Source organism: Salvelinus sp. IW2-2015, linkage group LG3, assembly GCF_002910315.2.
Source record: "Salvelinus sp. IW2-2015 linkage group LG3, ASM291031v2, whole genome shotgun sequence".
Taxonomy (NCBI): Eukaryota; Metazoa; Chordata; class Actinopteri; order Salmoniformes; family Salmonidae; genus Salvelinus; species Salvelinus sp. IW2-2015.
Genome location: NC_036840.1, coordinates 26,432,119 through 26,452,607, shown reverse-complemented (window position 1 = coordinate 26,452,607; position 20,489 = coordinate 26,432,119). Strand labels below are relative to the sequence as shown.

The 20,489-nt window shown below is 43.8% G+C and overlaps 1 protein-coding gene and 1 pseudogene across 1 annotated transcript; one reads left to right on the top strand and one right to left on the bottom strand.

The window, feature by feature from the left end:
* LOC111980705 (chromodomain-helicase-DNA-binding protein 3-like) overlaps positions 1 to 5,033 on the top strand; it is a 31,849-nt pseudogene extending 26,816 nt beyond the window's left edge.
* Positions 5,034 to 5,808: 775 nt separating this feature from the next.
* tnfsf12 (TNF superfamily member 12) lies at positions 5,809 to 19,962 on the bottom strand. Its single transcript, XM_023973299.2, has 6 exons — positions 19,176 to 19,962; positions 16,825 to 16,906; positions 9,469 to 9,525; positions 9,329 to 9,352; positions 8,974 to 9,104; positions 5,809 to 8,028 (listed from the first exon to the last, which is right to left on the bottom strand). The coding sequence occupies exons 1-6, from the start codon at positions 19,374 to 19,376 to the stop codon at positions 7,762 to 7,764; spliced, it is 762 nt and encodes a 253-aa protein (XP_023829067.1). The 5' UTR covers positions 19,377 to 19,962; the 3' UTR covers positions 5,809 to 7,761.
* Positions 19,963 to 20,489: the final 527 nt, after the last annotated feature.

The window sequence follows — 20,489 nt, the reverse complement described above, 5'->3', positions numbered from 1 at the left end:
GGGAATACACACTCACACACACACAAAAACAACTCTGATAGAGTAATTGTGGATATTCTTGTTATGCTAAGTCAAGCTGCAAGTCTGTCTCTCCAGGACTGCTCTTGTCCAAAATGGACAACTATGTCTACAAAACATCTGCTGCCTGCTCTCATTTTCATTGCCAGGTCTTCTCCTCCTCCTCCCTCTCTTTCTGGTTTTCATTTCTCTCTGAGGTGAATGATAGACTGCACCACGGCATTGGCTGTTGAGAGGATCAGGCCCACAAAGTCTTGACTGTCAGTGCTCTCTCACCTCTCTCTCTCTCTCTCTCTCTCTCTCTCTCTCTCTCTCTCTCTCTCTCTCTCTCTCTCTCTCTCTCTCTCTCTCTCTCTCTCTCTCTCTCTCTCTCTCTCTCACACACACACTCTTTCACTCTCTCTCTCCCTCTTTCTCTCTGATAGGCAAGAAACAGCTGCTTGAACAAAGGAAACAGGTAGAGCAGAATGAACGAGGGATTAGACTACACTCCTGAGAAGGGAGAGAGAGGGAGGGGAAAAAGAGGGGGAGATGAGTCGGAGTGAAGAGTTGAAAGTGTTGGATGAGTGCACGGGGTGACTTTGGAGTCAGAGAGAGAGAGGGAGAGCGATATGCTTGGAATGATTTTGAGTGAGAGTGAAGTATATGATATGAGGTGTCAGAGCGGGAAAAGCCTTTATCTTGTAACAGCACAAGTGATCCATAACATTCCCCCCACTCGCATTCTCTTTCTCTCTCGTTCTTGTTCTCTCCCTCTCTTTCCCAGTCTGTCTTTTTCTCTGTTTTTTTTCTTCATATCCCTCTCTCTTTCTTTTGTCTCTCACTTTTTACATGTCTCATCTCCCTTTCTCTCCCTCTCTTTCTCTAAACCCCCCACCCCTCTCCCCGTCACTCCAACTATCCAGCTTTATTTGTATTGTTGGTAATCAGATTTGAACTCTCACACACAGTCACACAGCACTAAGTTAAGTAGTCCCTCTGCCTTCCTTCCCTTCCAGTGGCCTCCACTGGGCCACGTGCCATAAGGTTTCCCTGTTCCCCCTCTGTCTCTCTCTGGCTATATGTACAGCAGCTGCAGCCACACCAGCAGTAGTTATCATATCATCACACCCACCACTCTCGTACAGTACACTATCAGTACTTTGATATACGGGGGTGTTATGACAATTTATGCCTTCCCGGGGACACGCCGCCTAGAGCAGACAGGAGCTGCCTGTGCGTGTGTGTGTGTGTGTGTCCTCAAGAAGACCCCCATTAAACTATATAAGCTGTTTTTCATTCGTATTGTTACCATGACATATAATGTATGATATTCTGAATGTATATGCAAGCTCGCTCATTAAAAAGGTTGTCATAAGTGCTCGGTAGCCGGTGTGTATCAATCTATTCATCAGTGCAGTACGTGTCATCTAAATTGTGTGTGTGTGTGTGTGTGTGCGTGCGTCTTGTTATGTTGTGTTTGTGTGTGTCTGTTTCTCCCCTCTCTCTCTCTCTCGTTCTCTCTCTCTCCTTCCCACATACTTGAAGCTGAGAGTTCAGGGTAATAATTCAGAGAGTGATAGAGTGACATTGTGATCATTCTTGTGGTGGATGGTGCTTTGATTCGGCACTTAATGCCTCAGTTAATCATGGAATGGAGAAGAGTTAAGAGTAGGACATCAAACAGAGTGAAGGGTTCGACGCGTTCTGTGAGTGAGTGTTTCTGAATGTACGGGAAGCATATACCGTATACATGGGTGTGTGTGTATGCTCATGCGTGTGTTCTCTTCCCCCTACAGTGTTGAACGGGCCTCCCTTGTCAGTGAAGAAGGAGAGGGAAGCCGAGCAGCTCCTGAGCAGGAGAGACCAGCGCTTTGGGGAAGTCATCTGTATCGACGACTAAATAACACCACTCACTGACTATACACACACACACACACACACACACACACACAAGGTTATTATAGTTTTGTGTTTTTCTATTAGTTTTTATTTCTATTCTTTTTTTTCTTTTTTCTTTTTATTAGTTTAGTTTCAGTTCGTTTTCAGATCTGGTTTACTAGTTATTATTTAGTTTGAGTTTTATAAAAATATTTATATTTTGTTTTATATTATTTCGTTTTAGCGACAGAAAATAGCGGATTTCTTCCCTGTTAGCTAGTGACAGCAGAAATTGTTTAGGAAATGAGGAGAGGAATCTCATTGGTCAAGGAATGAAGGCACGTATAACACCCAGACTGTCGACCAATCGCGTTCACGTTGTCATGCTGTGTAATGTGGTTGCTAAGCTAATCGTCACGCGATCCCTTGTAAAAGTCAGGGTATGAGTCTAGAAACCTGCCTATTGTCCTCGAATGTACGTAATGTTACTATTTCAAAGCTATACGATATTACAGAGAACAAGTTCATTATCTCACATCTTGGAAAATATGTGTAATATTGTGTTTCTTGTTCTGGTAGGCTAATTCATATTTAAATTGTTATTTTATTTTTTATTTAACCTTTATTTAACTAGGCAAGAACAAATTCTTATTTACAATGACAGCCTACCCTGGCCAAACCCTAACCCGGACGACACTGGGCCAATTGTATGGGACTCCCAATCACGGCCGGTTGTGATACAGTCTGGAATTCATGCTAATGTTTTATTTTTTGCTAGCACCCAATTGACTCCCATTCAAGCCTTGAAGAAGTTGTGCTCCTTGTCCCAGAATCGCTCCGAATGCACCGCACGGCCCATTGACAACGTACGGGCAACATACACGAGTTTCCCATCTCCTAATATCTTAAAGTATTTCTGGCAATAACTAGTTATAGTGATGCACAAGCTAGGTCTATTTGAAACAGATTCAGAAGCTTGAAAACTCCATTTGATTTTTGCTCAAAGTATTAAAAAAAGTTTTTAAATCAAACTGAACATAATTCATGATGATTTAATTTTATTTTAATTCGTTTTGGAGTCAAAGATAATAGTTTCAGTATAGTTTTAGTTTTTCAAACAGATCTGTTAATTATTTAATTTCCCTTTTCATTTACTATAATAACCTTGACACACACATACAAACAGATTAAAATATACATGTGTGCACACACACGTGGTCCACGCTGTTACATACATACATACCCTCACCTGCTCAATCTCTTATTGTCTGCCTCAAACCAACCAATACTCCTCACAAGCAGCCTACTAATATGCATAGGTCTCCACTCCACTCCAGAACAATATACATGTAGTACCATAAGCTAGAACCTCTTTATCCTGGCACCGCTCACAGACCCTCAACACCAAATACCTAGAACTAATAACCACTACAGAGCCCGACCCTTGACCTTTGACCCTTCCACAGGTCGCTCCAGTAACAGGAAGCTGCATAATATAACAGTATAACATTTGACTCTTAACACCATTCCCGCCATTTGTCCTCTGACGCATGCAATACTCACTAAAAATGGTGTGTTATCATTCAAGTTGTGCCTACAGTATTTCTTCTATTGCTGTCTCAGAGGCTTGCCGAAAACCATCAATCTTCCTGTTGGAGAATTGATGTGAAGTATTATAGGACTCAGGGGGCTCTAAACTTGGCAGGAAACTCTCAGACCATTTCCCTTTCATGTTGACCTGATGGTCCATGTAGAAATACTGAACAGTCAGTCAGTTCAACTCCAACTTGACTGAGTGAGGTATAGCGTATAGCCCCTATGCCAGTGGATGTTCTTACAGACCAGGGTGCATATTTTGTTTTTTTATTGGGATGGGAGGTTCCGGTGCTGGTTCAGGATAGGTCTCACTCACAGCAATCAAATGGATAGTTTCAGTACCCCTGTGAATGGTCATAACCTTTCATAGGCAAGTCATACAGTGTTATAAAGCTTCTTGACTACCCTCAACTACAGTCCTCCTCTCCCCTTGCTCTCTCTGACCTCCCTTCCTATGGCTTCTATCCCACTTTTCCCTTCCTCTTCATCTTCCTCTCGATCAATCCTTTCTTCCTTGTTTGTTTTTTCGAGTTTCTACTTCTTTCTACGAATTCTGTGATATTCTTTGCATATTTAAACTTGGCTCATTCGTGTTCTCTTGTGTTTTTACTCTTGTTAACTTACTACGACTATGATTATTATTGTTGTCGTCGACGTTGCTGTTGTCTTTGCTGTTACTATTGAAAAAAGAGCTTTTACCAAATGAGAAATTGAGAAAACGATAAAATCTTATGATTTGGTGCACTTCTTATGCTGCATCTGACATCTTATAGTCAGAACAGAAAGCAAACAGAGGTTGACCTTTGAACTTCGTAAATTGATATAATACAACAAAAAAATGACATTCTAGATTTGGGGCTTGCAAATAACCTTTATAATAGATTACATATGTAACCCTAAATGCGTTAAGACAAAATGAAACCGTGTACTATCTTAACAGTTAAAGTACATTAATTCATTATTCTCTGGAAACTCAGAGGCTGTCAGTTGAATCGAGTCAATTTTATATACTGTATCCACAAATACGCCTTAAACATAACATAGCTGAAATAACTGTAAAGAAAGTTATGTCTGAATTAAGTGTGTTAAACCTGAATAGATCAGGAGATGTAAACTCTATATATGCTAGTTGAAATAGTCTACTTTTAGTTAGTTCCCTGGACTTATTTCAAATAATTAAAGTAGAAACATTTAATTTATTTAGCTAGCACCCTGGATACTCCACAGTGGTGTTCCAAGTTGAAGAGTCTAAACAACATTTCACTGATTACGTTTCGCAAGAAGTGTTTTGCAACCCCGTCACTAGAATGTATACTGTATACTGTCAAATCAAGCACTTCTTTTCTCATTTTCTTGCTTTTTCTTTCTTTTTTTTCAGATTCTGTTTTGTTTTTCATTTCTTGATATCTTGCGTTACTGTGTACGTTGTTGTGATGCCGATCGATGAAACGATGAGTGGCAATGATGCCACAATAATAATGCATCTCTTTGTCTTTTATTTGGGGTTTTGTTTGTAATAAAAATAAACACATTTAAAAATAAAAATAAATGTGAATGGATGCTGGAATAGCAGCAGTAAGGAAAACACACACACACGCTGATTCAGTGATCATGGGTAAAAATCTACTATAGGATACTATACCGTGCTACAGGATACTACAATAGGATAGGGAGCATAGGGACGCTACAGGATATAACGTGACGCAGATCAGTTGTGACTGAGTCCTCTCCTCCAGCCCCCACATGAGGTCATCCCAGTCTGTCTGCACTGTGTTGCACTGAGTCGAGACCTTGAAAAGCTACAGATCTATGAATCACAGGTGGTGACGACTGAGTACACAGTAGTGTGTGAGTCATGATTAAAGAACTAGAATAGAGCAGGATTCAACGCGTTCTATTCAGCAACACAGTGATGTCATCGAGGGATGCCGGCGAAGAATGGGGTTAGAAGATGACAAGAAGATGATTTATTTGTTTTGTGTCATACTGTATCATAGTACATATGTTGGATTTTAATTTGATCGCCCTGTTGCAGGAGTTTTTTCCTGCATTTCAGGACATTTAAAACTTGTGGTGTATTTGAGGTTTAAAAAGGCTTTTGAAGTTTGTAATTTCCACTTTGAAATTTCAGACTTGATTTTTCCTTCCGAAAAATGTATCAAACCCTACAAAAAATGTATTTTAATTATAATCCACATAATAGTTACATTTCCTGTTGCTTCAGGATTTTTTTTCCTGCTGTAGCAAACTGGCTCAAATTAAGATCCTGTCTCTGTACAGTAGTAATCCCTGGTCTGAGTCAAAAGCGAACACAAGGAGATATTTAAACGGAAAAAGGTTTTAAAGGTTAACATTTTTATAGGAAGTGAGTTTAGAACAACAACCAGCGTTGCAGACATAATTTCGCAAACATGTATACACACAATATCCCCTCACTGGTTCTTCAACCTTGCCCTACTAGTTACACTTCTCAGCGAAAGGCCTCTTTGTGCAAAATAAGGCTTTTTAAAGTGGCAATAAACTTTGACATTTCAAATAAAAGGAATTGGGGAGGGAAGTGCCCGGCATGTTTTTCATCAAAAGCATTCAGCTATTTGGTTCAAGATCGCAATCAGGAAGTGAGAGTTGAAGAGCTGTGTATGTGTGTGTGTGTGTGTGTGCAAAGGGGGTAAACACAAAAGGGAAGCGGAGAAGGATTAGGAAATCAAACAAGAACTATGTATACATTACCACATTTTACACTTTTGATCTAATGATGAGAAATGACGTTTAGAGCTGGAAACCAGAATAACTTAACTTTTGCTGTGTGTGTGTGTGCATGCGTGCACGTGTGGAACTTGCTGAGCAGAAACCAATGTGGTCTCCCACATACTACTTATAAACCAGAGTAGGAGTGGTAAAACATTAAACCAAACCACCTGATAGAAATACTTTGTTTGTAATGTCTGTGTTCAAAACATACTGCTGCAAATGGCACGTAAGAGCGCTTTGGAATGAGTACAAGTATTGTGAATACAATATACAAAATCCTTTCTATTTCCACCATGAAATATCTCCACAGGTTGACCCTTATTTTCACATACAGGTCAGGGTTCAATCCAATGCGTCTCATAGCGCAGTGCACTATAATGGACATTTGAATTTTTTTTTAGGCTTGAGCCGAGGTGCGCATCGCTGTTTAGTTGAATGTGAACAGAACAATATTTGCATCCGAAAATTATATATGATAGGCCTATAATGTTAACAGGTTGAGATGCATWCTTCTGGTAAGATGATATACACTGAGTGTACAAAACATTAAGAACACCTGCTCCTTCCATGACATTAAAAAAAGCTATGATCCCTACTCTTATTGATGTCACTTGTTAAATCCACTTCAACCAGTGTAGATGAAGGGGTGAAGGGTAGGAGACAGGTTAAAGAAGGATTTTTAAGCTTTGAGACAATTGAGACATGAATTGTGTATGTGCGCCATGCAGAGGGTGAACGGGCAAGACAATAGATTTACGTGCCTTTGAACAGGGTATGGTAGTAGGTGCCAAGAACTGAAACGCTTCTGGGTTTTTCACGCTCAACACAGTCTTATGTGTATCAAGAACGGTCCACCACCCAAACGAAATCCAGCCAACTTGACACAACTGTGGGAAGCATTGGAGTCAACATGGGCCAAAATCCATGTGGAACACTTTCGACAAATTGTATAGTTCATGCCCTGACAAACTGAGGCTGTTCTGAAGGGGGGGGGGGGGTGCTTATATTATCTCCAAGCTACTGAAATAACCTAAGCTAGGATTACAATGGAAAAGAGACAAGAGTTGTAGAGCTCATTATCCAAAATCCTTCTCATTCAGTAGTCCACCAGCTTAGCTCCTCAGAGAGGTGCACCTGCTGTCGTCAGGCCAAGTCATGGTGAAAGAAGAGTCAGGTGGATGTGTTGTGCTCCAAAAGAGATCCATCAACTGATCCAGAGAATATTCCATTAGTTTTAAATCTTCAAAGAAGCAGGGGTAGATACTCTTGGAGAGTCTAGAAGTGCATAATATAGTTTCACTTTAAGTCTTCCTTATAGTTTCTGTCTTTGAAAAGGTGTCATACAGAGTGTCTGTAGGTAACATGATTCATAGTTATTCCAACGATTCAGATCGTTGGTCCAGATTTCACAATAAAAACGATTCCAGAAATATCACATTGGTGTGTCTCTTTGATACAGGTCGGAGTAAGACAAAACACTTCCTTTAAAACAGGTTTCTCCTCCTTCCTTTTAAAATGTCCATCCTCTCCGGTAGCTCAGTTGACCTTAAAGAGACCGAAGTAATGCTTTCCCGTGATGTGGAGGTTGAAAGCGGGGCCTGTGATTGCTTTTAGCTCCACCCCCTTCTCCAGCCGCAGCAGGCCGGACACCTGGCAGGGTTTGAGGAAGTGGAACTGGTGTGATCCGGCTGCAGGCGTAGTCCCATAGCCCTCCATGCACTGTAACCTCTGAAGCCGCTGGCTCCCCCTCACCACCGCCACGTCCAGCTTCACCAGCTGAGACTGGTTCTCATTGAACAACACCTGTGAGATAGAGATGGAGAAAATGAAGGAAGAAGAAGCAGAGAGCAGACCAACAGGGGTCAATTACTCAGCAAACTAGATGCAGTTTATCATAGTGCCATCCGTTTTGTTACTAAAACACCTTATACCACCCACCACTGCGACCTGTATGCTCTAGTCYGCTGGCCCTCGCTACATATTCGTCGCCAGACCCACTGGCTCCAGGTCATCTATAAGTCCATGCTAGGTAAAGCTCCGCCTTATCTCAGTTCACTGGTCACGATAACAACACCCACCCGTAGCACGCGCTCCAGCAGGTATATCTCACTGATCATCCCAAAAGCCAACACCACATTTGGCCGCCTTTCCTTCCAGTTCTCTGCTGCCTGTGACTGGAACGAATTGCAAAAGTTGGAGACTTTTGGAGACTTTTATTTCCCTCACCAACTTTAAACATCTGCTATCTGAGCAGCTAACCGATCGCTGCAGCGGTACATAGTCCATCTGTAAACAGCCCACCCAATTTACCTACCTCATCCCCTTACTGTTTTTATTTATTTACTTTTCTGCTCTTTTGCACACCAGTATCTCTACTTGCACATGATCATCTGATGATTTATCACTCCAGTGTTAATCTGCTAAATTGTAATTATTCGCTCCTATGGCCTATTTATTGCCTACCTCCTCATGCCTTTTGCACACAATGCATATAGACTCATTTTTTTGTTCCTACTGTGTTATTTACTTGTTTATTGTTTACTCCATGTGTAACTCTGTGTTGTTGTCTGTTCACACTGCTATGCTTTATCTTGGCCAGGTCGCAGTTGTAAATGATAACTTGTTCTCAACTAGCCTACCTGGTTAAATTAAGGTGAAATAAAAAATAAAAAAATCAGCGTTTGATTAAGCCTGTGTAGGTGTAGTTCCGTCCAGGTGGACACAGGACTACAACTCCCAGAGGCTCACCTGACAGTACAGGAAGTAGACTCCCGTTTTCTCCACTGTGAAGATGCCTCTGTCTGCGTTGTACTTCACCGCCTTGCTCATATTCAAGTGCTCGGAGTCCGTCCATCCTTTTATCAAGCCGTCCTCTCCCACTGAAACACAGACACACACATTTAAAGCACCGAGAGGGAGTAACCGGTGCACACGTAAATATAACAACATATTATTTTCTCTTTATACTGTAGGTTTGTGTGTGTAGGGATGATTTTTTACAGTTTGTAACACTCATCGGGGACAGAGATCTTACGAAACCAATTCCAGAAATCCAGAAGACTTTTCCATCATAAATGTCATCATCCACGTTTATAAAGCTTACCTTTCTGAACAGACTCTTTGGTTACTGGTGGAAAGAGAGAGAGGGAAAAGGGGAATTGGGATTTTAGAGCTGTTATCCAATCCAAACCACTTCAACAGATGCTACATTATAACACTATGAAGATCTGCCAAGTCACTTACTCTCAAACTGAGAAGCCACTTTCTTTCCATGTCCATTCTTCCCTTTCCCAGTTCCCTCTTGCAAAGGGAAGAAGGAAGAACGAATGAGTTAATATGACAGACGAGAAAAATTCAGAGGGGTTTTTGTTTTCCTTCATTTGTCACAGCTGTGGTGTGTGTCGTAGAAACCATAATGTATTCATTTGTGGTTGTTTATCCACCACCTGAACACTCAAACGGCTCTAACAGATGGAGAAGGATTTCCTTTCTCCTCTACTCCGGCTCTGCTCTACTCTGCTAGGATATCAGTCTTTTTTTACTTCCTGTCTTTTAGCCTACTTTGTCTGTCTCTCTCTACTTTCTGTGCCAGCTGGGTCCAGTCAACTGAAACATAGTCAATTAAGAGAGAATAGGAGAGAACGGGAGGATAGGGATAGATAGAGGGAGAGAGAGAAAGCAAAAGAGAATGTGAGAGACAGAAGACAGTTAGGGAAAGAGAGATAGAGAGAGGGGGGAAAGATAGAGCAAAAGAGAGAGGGAGAGAGGCCTTTGGCTGTTCTATGACCCAAATGAGCTGTGAAGGCCCTGTCAGGAAAAACAGGCAAGAGCAACAGCCATGGCCACCGTTCAAATAAATACAATAAATAAAATCCATCTCGAAAACTGGGGGAGAGACGGAGAGAGGGGGGGTGAGACAGGCCTCGTTGTTCACCAGAGGTTTGTTTTAGCTCCAGTATCAGGCCTGCAGGGAGTGATTCCAGGCCTTGATACTGGCTACACACACACAGTATATATTCACTGCAGGATCAGTTCACTGTAGGATATGTTGTGGGGGAAAAAGAGTGGCAAACATTGAACCCTGGGGGGCCGCTTAGCTTAGGAAAATTGTGCCCTTGCTGAAATTACTAGCAGGTGGGTGACCCCATAGCATTTTCTGTGGGTGAGCCTCAAGCGATACCATTTTTTGATTATGCAGTTCACATTTAACTGTAATGTGGGGAATAGAGGCCATTCATCATTTGGAGTGTTATTTGCAGCTCTTTCCAGTCGCTAGCTGCAGCGAACTGAAAAGACGAGGGACCCAGGGATGTGTATGCTTTGGGGACCTTTAACAGAATGTAACTGGCAGAACGGGTGTTGTATGTGGAATGAGGACTGCAGTAGGTATCTCAGATAGGGGGGAGTGAGGCCTAAGAGGGTTTTATAAATAAGCATCAACCAGTTGGTCTTGCGACGTGTAAACACAGATGACCGGTTTACAGAGGAGTATAGAGTGCAGTGATGTGTCCTATAAGGAGCATTGGTGGCAAATCTCATGGCCAAATGGTAAAGAACATCTATCCGCTCGAAAGCAGCCTTACCTGCCGATCTATAAATTACGTCTCCGTAATCTAGCATGGGTAGGATGGTCATCTGAATCAGGGTTAGTTTGGCAGCTGGGGTGAAAGAGGAGCGATTACGATAGAGGAAACCAAGTCTAGATTTAACTTCAGCCTGCAGCTTTGATATGTGCTGAGAGAAGGACAGTGTATCGTCTAGCCATACTCTCAAGTACTTGTATGAGGTGACTACCTCAAGCTCTAAATCCACAGAGGTAGTAATCACACCTGTGGGGAGAGGGGCATTCTTCTTACCAAACCACATTACCTTTGATTTGGAGGTGTTCAAAACAAGGTTAGGGCAGAGAAAGCTTGTTGGACACTAAGAAAGCTTTGTTATAGAATGTTTAACACAAAATCCAGGGAGGGGCCAGCTGAGTATAAGACTGTATCATCTGCATATAAATGGATGAGTGAGATTCCTACTGCCTGAGCTATGTTGTTGATGTAAATTGAGAAGAGTGTGGGGCCTAGGATCGTGCCTTGGGGTACTCCCTTGGTGACAAGCAGTGGCTGAGACAGCAGATGTTCTGACTTTATACACTGCACTCTTTGAGAGAGGTAGTTAGCAAACCAGGCCAAAGACCCCTTAGAGACACCAATACTCCTTCGCCGGCCCACAAGAATGGAATGGTCTACTGTATCAAAAGCATTGGCCAAGTCAATACAAATAGCAGCATAACATTTGCTCAGAATCAAGGGCAATGGTGACATCATTTAGGACCTTTAAGGTTGCAGTGACACATCCATAACCTGAGCGTTAACCAGATTGCATACCAAAGAGAATACTATAGACATCAAGAAAGCCAGTCAGTTGATTATTGACAAGTTTTTCCAACACTTTGATGAACAGGGCAAAATAGAAATTGATCCTAGAACATTTAGGATCAGCTTGATCACCCCCTTTAAATAAAGGACGCACCATGGCTGCCTTCCAAGCAATAGAAACCTTCCCAGAGAGGAGAGACGGGTTAAAAGGGTCAGAGATAGATTTGGCAATGATAGGGGCAGCAACCTTAAAGAAGAAAGGGTCTAAACCATCTGACCCAGATGGTTTTTTGGCGTCAAGTTTAAGGAGCTCCTCGGACTCAGTGACCGCCTGTAGCGGGGCAGGGGAAAAAGAGGGAGGAGCATCTGGGCTAGTTGCATTAGAAGGGCTAGGAGATGAGGAAATGTTGGACGGGCAAGGAGGCATGGCTGAGTCAAATAGGAATCCTGACTTAATGAAGTGGTGATTAAAGAGCTCAGCCATGTGCTCCAACCACATCCTCAACATTAAGGGGCATGGGCAGCTGTGAGGAAGAGGGTTTATTCTCCAGGTCTTTAACCGTTATCCAGAACTTCTTGGGGTTAGACCCACAGAGAGAGAACTGCTCCTTAAAGTAACTAACTTTGGCCTTTCGGATAGCCTGAGTGCACTTATTTCTCATTTGCCTGAACGAGAGCCAGTCAGCCTGAGTATGCGTGTGGCGAGCCTTTCGCCAAATGGAATTCTTGAGGTGGAGTAACTCTGCCAGATCACAGTCGAACCAGGGGCTGAACCTGTTTATAATTCTCATTTTCTTTATGGGGGTGTGTTTGTAACAATACCACTGAACATATTTAAAAAAGAAGGTCCAAGCATCTTCAACAGAGGGGATCAAGCTGATTCTATACCAATTTACTCAGGCCAGGTCATGAAGGAAGTTTTGCTCATTGAAGTTTTTTAGCAAGCGTCTATGACAAATCAGGACAGGTCGTTTCACTGAGTGGCCATTACGAACACAGGCTGTAAAACAGTGATCACTAAGGTATTTACAGAAAACACCAGACTGATACCTATCAGAATAGTTTGTGATGATAACATCAAGGAGAGTAGCCTTTTCTGGGTGTTTGGAGTCATACCTTGTGGGATTGGTAATAATCTGAGAAAGATGTAGGGAATCCCATTGCTTTAGGACTTGGTCAGYTGGTTTAAGCATGTCCCAGTTTAAGTCACCTAGCAGGACAAATTCAGACTTAGTGTAAGGGGCCAGGAGAAAGCTTAGGCCAGGTAGGGTACAGACCGGTGCTTATGGTGGACGATAACATCCAGCAACAGTCAACAAAGAGCTATTTGAAAGTTTAATGCTTAAAACCAGCAAATGAAATTGTTTGGGGACAGACTTGGTGGAAACAACCGAGCACTGAAGGTGTTCCTTGGTAAAGATTGCCACTCCCCCACCTTTGGAAGATCTGTCTTGCTGAAAAAGGTTATATCCAGAAAGGTTAACATCAGTGTTCAAAACACTCTTTCTTAACCACGTCTCAGTAATGACCAACACATCTGGATTGGAGCTGTGAACACACACTTTCAATTGATGCATTTTAGGTAATAAGCTTCTGGTGTTAACGTGCAGAAAACCCAGGCTTTTACGAGAGCAGAAATCAGTGAAGCAGATATCAGAGCACTAGTCAGAATTGGGGCTAGCAACAGTAGATGGGCCAGGGTGTACATGCACATTTCCAGATATCATCAACAGTAATACAATCAGGGCACGGCAGAGGACAGGGACAGCTCTGCGGTGTTGATTTATGACATTTGAATGTGCATTAGATGGCAACAAGATCATATTGTATAGCAATTTCATCAGGTAACAGGAATACAAAGCCAGCCAGAGCTGGTTAGAATAAGATGGGAGGCCAAGAGTCCGTGTAACCAATACAGAGTCAGAGTCCCGAATGTGAGAACAAACATTGTCTGTCCCACGGTTGAGTAACAAGCAAGTTCATAGTCAACAAAGCACGCAGGAGTCATGAGGCAAATAGCATAAAGCACAAGAAAAAAAATGATGACTTGGGGCTAGCCATTGTAAGTTCAGAGTCACTCGCCCCAACAGTGCGTGTGTGCTGGAGGCGAGAGAAAGCTCGGGAGAGAGGGGGGAGTGTGGCGGGGGTACCTGTACCAGACAGGAGGAGACAGGCCAGGGCAGACGGAGAACAGATCGCCAGGTGGAATCCAAGCAGCAGTGCAGCAGAAAATGGGAGTAGGTATCACACTCACTTGGGAGAAGCTATTTTTTTTCAGGAAGCAGATTTCTTGTAGAAAATCTCAGCTAGCTAGTTGCTGTAGCTAGCAAGTCTCTGTCCACATTTTTTTTCACGTGGAAAAGGAGGATGTTAGCTAGCTAGCTATATCTCTTCAGTTTCGCCAAATGATCCTTTACGACGTCCAAACAAAGTTGTCCTGTGGCTGTTGTATTTTTGAGAGGAGATTGTGAGGAGGATATCTTCTGATGTGATCAAAGCAACAATATTGTTTCTTATTGAGGTTATTTACAATTGAAGTGTCCTGGCTGCATATCAGTTCTATTCAGTACTATTTCGCAAATATGAAACCATCACAGTCAGAAAAGGTGAGGATTTTTACTCTTCTCACTAACAGCAAATTATCACATTTTTCTATTATATTTCGCTGACAGCTTTTTTGTTTTGAATAAGAGTGTCATCATATATTCCTGCACAAGGCTACTACTAGGCTACTTTTGTCTTCTTGCAAAATGAACAAAGGTCTCTCAACGCAACACTTTCCAGACTAATACCGAAAACAACATTGACCAATAAACATTCACGCGGGCGTGGTCTGGTCAAGACTCAACATATGCAAGAACATATCGACCTCACAGTGGCACCATAACGTGCACATGTTGATATCTCTTGATCCGTTTGACTCAGAGTGATAGAATTTGGCACACATGCCCAGGGATATGAGTCTAGCTAACCCACATGATATTTCAGAAACCACCGGCCCAATTTTGCCATAGAGATCGGCCCTTTAGTAAATTGACTGGCCCAAGGTGGGTGCTATAGTAATCAACTGTAAGTACATTAGTCACACGAGATATCTCAGACACCACTGGCCTGATAATGACAAATCTTGGGTGAATGACGCGTCTTGCCATAGAGATCCATAATTTACATGTTTACTGATGCCTTTTTTCATGTACATCTTGCTTCTGAATTGAACATGCATCAACTCTTGAGTCTTGAGCGGTCTCCTCCTAGTGATTTTCAACCCAAGTTTACTATTGTCCATCCTCAGAATTATTTCCAGATGCACAGAGATGACGTGTGCACTGCCTAGTCTCAAATCAAATGTTACCAAATCACATTTTATTAGTCACATGCTTTGTAAACAACAGGTGTAGTCTAACAGTGAACTACTTACTTTCGGGCCCTTCCCAACAATGCAGAGAGATATTACCTATTTAACTAACTATTTAGCAGTCTTATGACTTGGGGGTAGAACTTGTTCAGGGTCCTGTTGGTTCCAGACTTGGTGCATCGGTGCCACTTGCTGTGCGGTAGCAGAGAGAAGTCTATCACTTGGGTGGCTGGAGTCTTATAATATTTAGGGCCTTCCTCTGACACCGCCTGGTGTAGAGGTCCTGGATAGCAAGGAGCTCGGCCCCAGTGATGTACTGGACTATCCTCTGTAGCGCCTTGTGGTTGGATGCCAAGCAGTTGCCATACCAAGCTGTGATGCAGCCGGTCAAGATGCTCTCAATGGTGCAGCTCTAGAACTTTTTGAGGATCTGAGGACCTATGACAAATCTTTTCAGCCTCCTGAGAGGGAAGAGGTGTTGTCGTGCCCTCTTCACGACTGTGTTGTGTGTTTGGACCATGATAGATCCTTAGTGATGTAGACACCGAGGAAATTGAAGCTCTCGACCCACTCCAATACAGTGAATGGGGGGATGCTCAGCCCTCTTTTTCTTGTAGTCCACGATCAGCTCCTTCGTCTTGCTGATGTTAAGCGAGAGGTTGTTGTCCTGGCACCACACTGCCAGGTCTCTGACCGCCTCCCTATAGGCTGTCTTGTCGTTGATCAGGCCTACCACCATCATGTCGTTGGCAAACTTAATGATGCTGTTGGAGTRTTGCGCGGTCACGCAGTCGTAAGTGAACAGGGGGTACTGGAGGAAACTAAGCACTCAACCCTGAGGGGCCCCGGTGTTGAGGGTCAGTGTGGCGGATGTGTTGTTGCTTAGCCTCACCACCTGGGGGCGACCCGTCAGGAAGTCCAGGATCGAGTTGCAGAGGGAGGTGTTCAGTCCAAGGTTCCTTACCTTAGTGATGAGCTTGTAGGGCACCATGGTGTTGAATGCTGAGCTGAGGTCAATGAACAGCATTCTCACACAGGTGTTCCTCTTGTCCAGGTGGGGAAAGGGCAGTGTGGAGTGCAATAGAGATTGTGTCATCTGTGGATCTATTGGGGCGGTATGGGAATTGGAGTAGGCCCATGGTGTCTGGGATGATGGTGCTGATGTGAGCCAGGAACAGCCTTTCAAAGGATTTCATGGCTACAGATGTGAATGCTATGGGGGCAATAGTCATTTAGAAAGGTTGGTTACCTTGGCATTCTTGGGCACAGGGACTARGGTGGTCTGCCTGAAACATGTAGGTACTACAGCCTATATATAATCCAATGCTTAATCCTCAAAAAAATCGCCAATCTGCTCAATCTTTCTCAACAGATCCTAGCTACTGTCAGTCTCATCGGGGGAAAGATCACTTTAGGTCCCTGAAGCGTGCAACGTGGTCTCCCTCCTCGTGCCAGATGGTTTCTCTGGGTTCTCTTCAGTCTAAAGCAGACCTATAATTTCTGCATCAGTCACCCAGCTGCCTACTGTTTCCTGTGTCAACTTTTAGCAGCAGGCAGCGAGTGCCCATGAGGTTTAACCAAGGTGCCATGCAGCCAAGATTCCCCTGTAGTTAAATCCTGTGCTGCTCCATAGAAAAACAGAGCAGAGCACCATTGATGGGATCTATCATCTCTGATCTATTGTGACCGTTCGGTTATTGTTGATTATGTATTGCATGTATGATGATGGGGAGGCAGAGAAAGAGGCATTGACTGCGGTAGAGTGTAATTGATGTGTAGTGCTATATGAATCCTTTTTTACTGGCATGCACACGCACACACACACACACACACACACACATACACACACCAGCATGCAGGCACACACGCATGTACCATCTCTCTTCACCCTTTGTCCCACCAGCAAATCTCTCTTCTCCATGATGAGTTGGACAATGGCTTTCCGCTGAGTATTCACCTGTCTGTCAAGAGAAGGGACGGAGAGCGAAGGAGAGAGACTTGAGAGAAGAGGAAAGGAGAGACGAGAGGACGGAACGGGGGAGGCACAGGACCGAGCGGGGAGAGTGAGAGAAAGCAGCCGCGAACGAGGAAGGAAGACAGATGGAGGACCCGGCGCGGGGACGGCGACCGATAGGACGAGGAGCTGACAGAAGGCAGAGGGGAGAAACGGGAGAGGGAGATGGAGGGAAGAGAAGTGGAGAGAGAGAGAGAGACGGATGAGATGACCTGAGACACGAACAAATCACAAAACCACCGAGAGCAGAGCGTGAGGAGAGCAACCACACAAGCGCACGCCCCGGACAGCTCGACCGCCGAGAGCGGAAGAGAGAGAGGAGAGAGAGAGAGAGAAGGAGAGAGAGAGACGAGAACAGACGGAGAGAGAAGAGAGAGAGGCGACAGAGGACAGAGGAGAGAAGGCAGAGAGGACGAAAAGACAAGAAGAGAGAAAGGCGAGAGAGAGAGAGAGAGAGAGAGAGAAGAGAGAGAGAGAGGAGAGAGAGAGGAGAGATCAGAGAGAGACGACGAGGAAGAAGAGACCGAACGAAAGAGAGACGGAAGAGGACGAGAGAGAGAGACGGAGAGAGAGAGAGAGAACGAGAGAGAGAGAGAGAGACAGAGACACGAAAGGAACGAACGGAGCAGCGAGACGCGAGAGACCGGACGCCGAGAGAGACGAGAGAGAGAGAGAGAGAGAGAGAGAGAGAGAGAGAGAGAGGGAGAGAGAGAGAGACAGAGAGAAAGGGAGAGAGAGACAGAGAGAAAGGGAGAGAGAGAAAGGGAGAGAGACAGGACAGGCAGACAAGACAAGACAGACAGCAAGAAAACGAGAAAGGGAGAAAGAAAGGGAGCGAAAAGGGAGAGAGAGACCGTTGAGTTTATTATGAAGGTTGTCAAATCGGCTCCTGCTGCAAATTTACACAGACAGAAGATTTCAGCAAAAACACGTAAACAAACAGCCTCCAAGTATATGTCAGTATGCCAGTGCAATGCCAAGGCTTAGAATATGTCAACCCCTTCCTCCTAAACCGGTTGTGACACCTAATGCGTGTTTTTAGTGCTGCGCATTCCTCACATTTCTTAACTCCCCTGCAGAGACTGAGAAGCAGGAAGAAAAAAACACTGTACTGAAATGTGTCAAGCCGGCAAAGTTGAACTCGTACTTTCTGAAGTACTGGGGCCTACCGTATATATGCCAAAGGGGCCCTATTGCTTGAAATAGAGAGAGAGCGATGGAGGGGGAGGATGGAGGTAGGTTTCAATATACAGCTACTGTTTCTCTGTGTACTGGGCAGTGCAACCTATGGGGTGGTTTTGATATAGTGCCTACTGAGGTAGTCTGCCTGGACTGGAGGTTGCGTTTACWAGGGACCTGAACTATCCCGGCAGGCTCATTGAGTGCTAGCAAAAAGGGTTGACAGATGGGCAGGAGCAGGCCACTGTTACTGTCAACCCCACCATAAGTTATATTAAGTGCATAAGCAGGCTATCTAAGGCTGCGCATGTATAATGTATTAATCCATAAGGATTAGTTTTGAATGAATGAAAAGACCAGCAACTCCTGTTAAAAGGCCAGTGCAGGGTGCATTGTTACAATCTAATACAGGGTGCATTACAGTGTAATATGCCTTAGAAAGCATCACTTCAGATTCCCTTAGGACTGCAGAATATTCCACTGGTTGAAGCCTAGCCTACCTGCAATAAGTGGGCTTTACATGTTGCAAATCATTTAGGCCTACTCTGTTTTACGCAGCTCAATCCTTCAGTGCAAAGTCAGTTGGCTATAATGCGCTCTCGAGCCAAGAAGTCATGGGATTCCAGTAAATTGGAACACAACTGGCGGTAGAACGATTAAACTTGGCAGAGAGACTGTGGACGCAGAATAAGCAATAACTCTACGGCTTGAGTACACTTATTGGTAAGCAATAAAACGGCCGCTGTTGCAGAATCCGCAGGACACCAGCAGTGAAGAGGCCCGCTATGTGTGTACAATTTAACGCCACAGGATGGGAGGGAGAGGGGGAATTGAACGTGGCTTTTCATTTTCCATAGTCCCCAACGACGGTTTCTGTAACCACTAGTCAACAGACACAAAGACGTTGCGTAACAGTCATTTCAACAGCTCCAAATTGTTTTTATGGAAAAAATAACTGGTGACAGTGTGCAGGGCATTCAATGCAAAGTGCATTCGTAAAAGTGTTACATTGTTACTTAGCACGGCTACTTACCTGCTCCAATCGGTCTTGCAGAGTTTTTAATGACTGAGACAGGTCCCGCGTCTGTCTCCAGGTCCACGCCGTAAACAGTGCGCTGCAGGCGGAGAGCGACAGAGCCACCATGGCCATGAATGCCCAGACGAAGCGAAGTTTGCGCACTTTTCTCCTCCGCAGAATTCGATGCATGGTTGTTCCACATTCCCCGGTTACCATTGCAGACTATTCGAAATGTTCATATTCACTTCATTACAGCGACACGTTTCCCTTTTTTGTGAAATGCAATCCAAATGCTCACATTATTTTGGCAAGGCGTGCAAGTGCTACCGGCCGCAGTACAAATGAGAGCTCAATAGCCCTATTGATAAATGTGGAAATCATGTGAATTATGAAATAATTGCATGGGTTTCAAAACAGCAACTAAATAGACAATACTGTTGCTTTAATCAACTAATTTAAACAGACGAAATATCTAGGACTGTCTGCCTTGCAGGTCGTAGCCAAATGCGCAATGTTGAGAAATTTGCAGCAAGGGTGCAAAGAAAGTTGTCGACTAGTTTACATCCACTATGATTGCATCCTTCTGCCACTTGATTCGTTGAGTCAACTTCCTTGTCTTCCCACCGCCTTTGCAGCTTCGCTGGGGTCATATCTGGCGTTGACATACAGTACCGCGTATGATCCTGCACTCACTCTGTCGCATCAGCTTTTCTTCTCCGAGAAGGGATTTTCAGTTTAATGCACCGGTCAATGCACCGGTCGTGTGCCAGACGCACGAATGCAAAGCCTTCATCCCACAATTTGGATCCACTCCCCAAAGCCACTAAGTAGATATTAAAGCATTAGTCACACTATATTTGCTCCATTGCACAAATCAAAACAGAACTGTAGCCTTGGCTACTAGAATCTATTTGGACTGAACTAATTCATTAGTGTCCACAAGGTGGCTCTGGTGTATAGGGCAAGACCCATTGTGCAAGACAGAGCGCTACCCGTAGGCACCGCATGACCTGGATCACACTCAAAGCCTCCAATGATTGTTCGTATYTAACATGGTCAAAACTAAATGGGGTCACACTCAACTGTCCTGTGCCTTCTCTGTCCCCAGGAAGATCACCTCTTATTTAGTGTAAAATGTGGATTACAAAAGGCTTGAAATATAAGGTTAGGTGTTATTTAAAATAAAACCTAAAGATATGGATCTCAAAGGAAATGTATGCATTTTGGCCATTTTGTTTTCAGTGCCTTTAGGCATTTTTGCCATGTCCCCTGATGTTATTCGTCAACTTCTACAAGAAATATAAGCCATAAAATAAAATATAGCAAATC

Excerpts from the sequence above, each read along its gene's own strand:
- tnfsf12 (XM_023973299.2), bottom strand. The coding sequence starts at position 19,376 with ATGGTAACCGGGGAATGTGGAACAACCATGCATCGAATTCTGCGGAGG. Across the intron at positions 9,526-16,824 it reads ACAAAGGGTGAAGAGAGATG|AGGGAACTGGGAAAGGGAAG; the intron begins GTACATGCGTGT and ends TCCCTTTGCAAG. Across the intron at positions 8,029-8,973 it reads TCTACTTCCTGTACTGTCAG|GTGTTGTTCAATGAGAACCA; the intron begins GTGAGCCTCTGG and ends TCTATCTCACAG.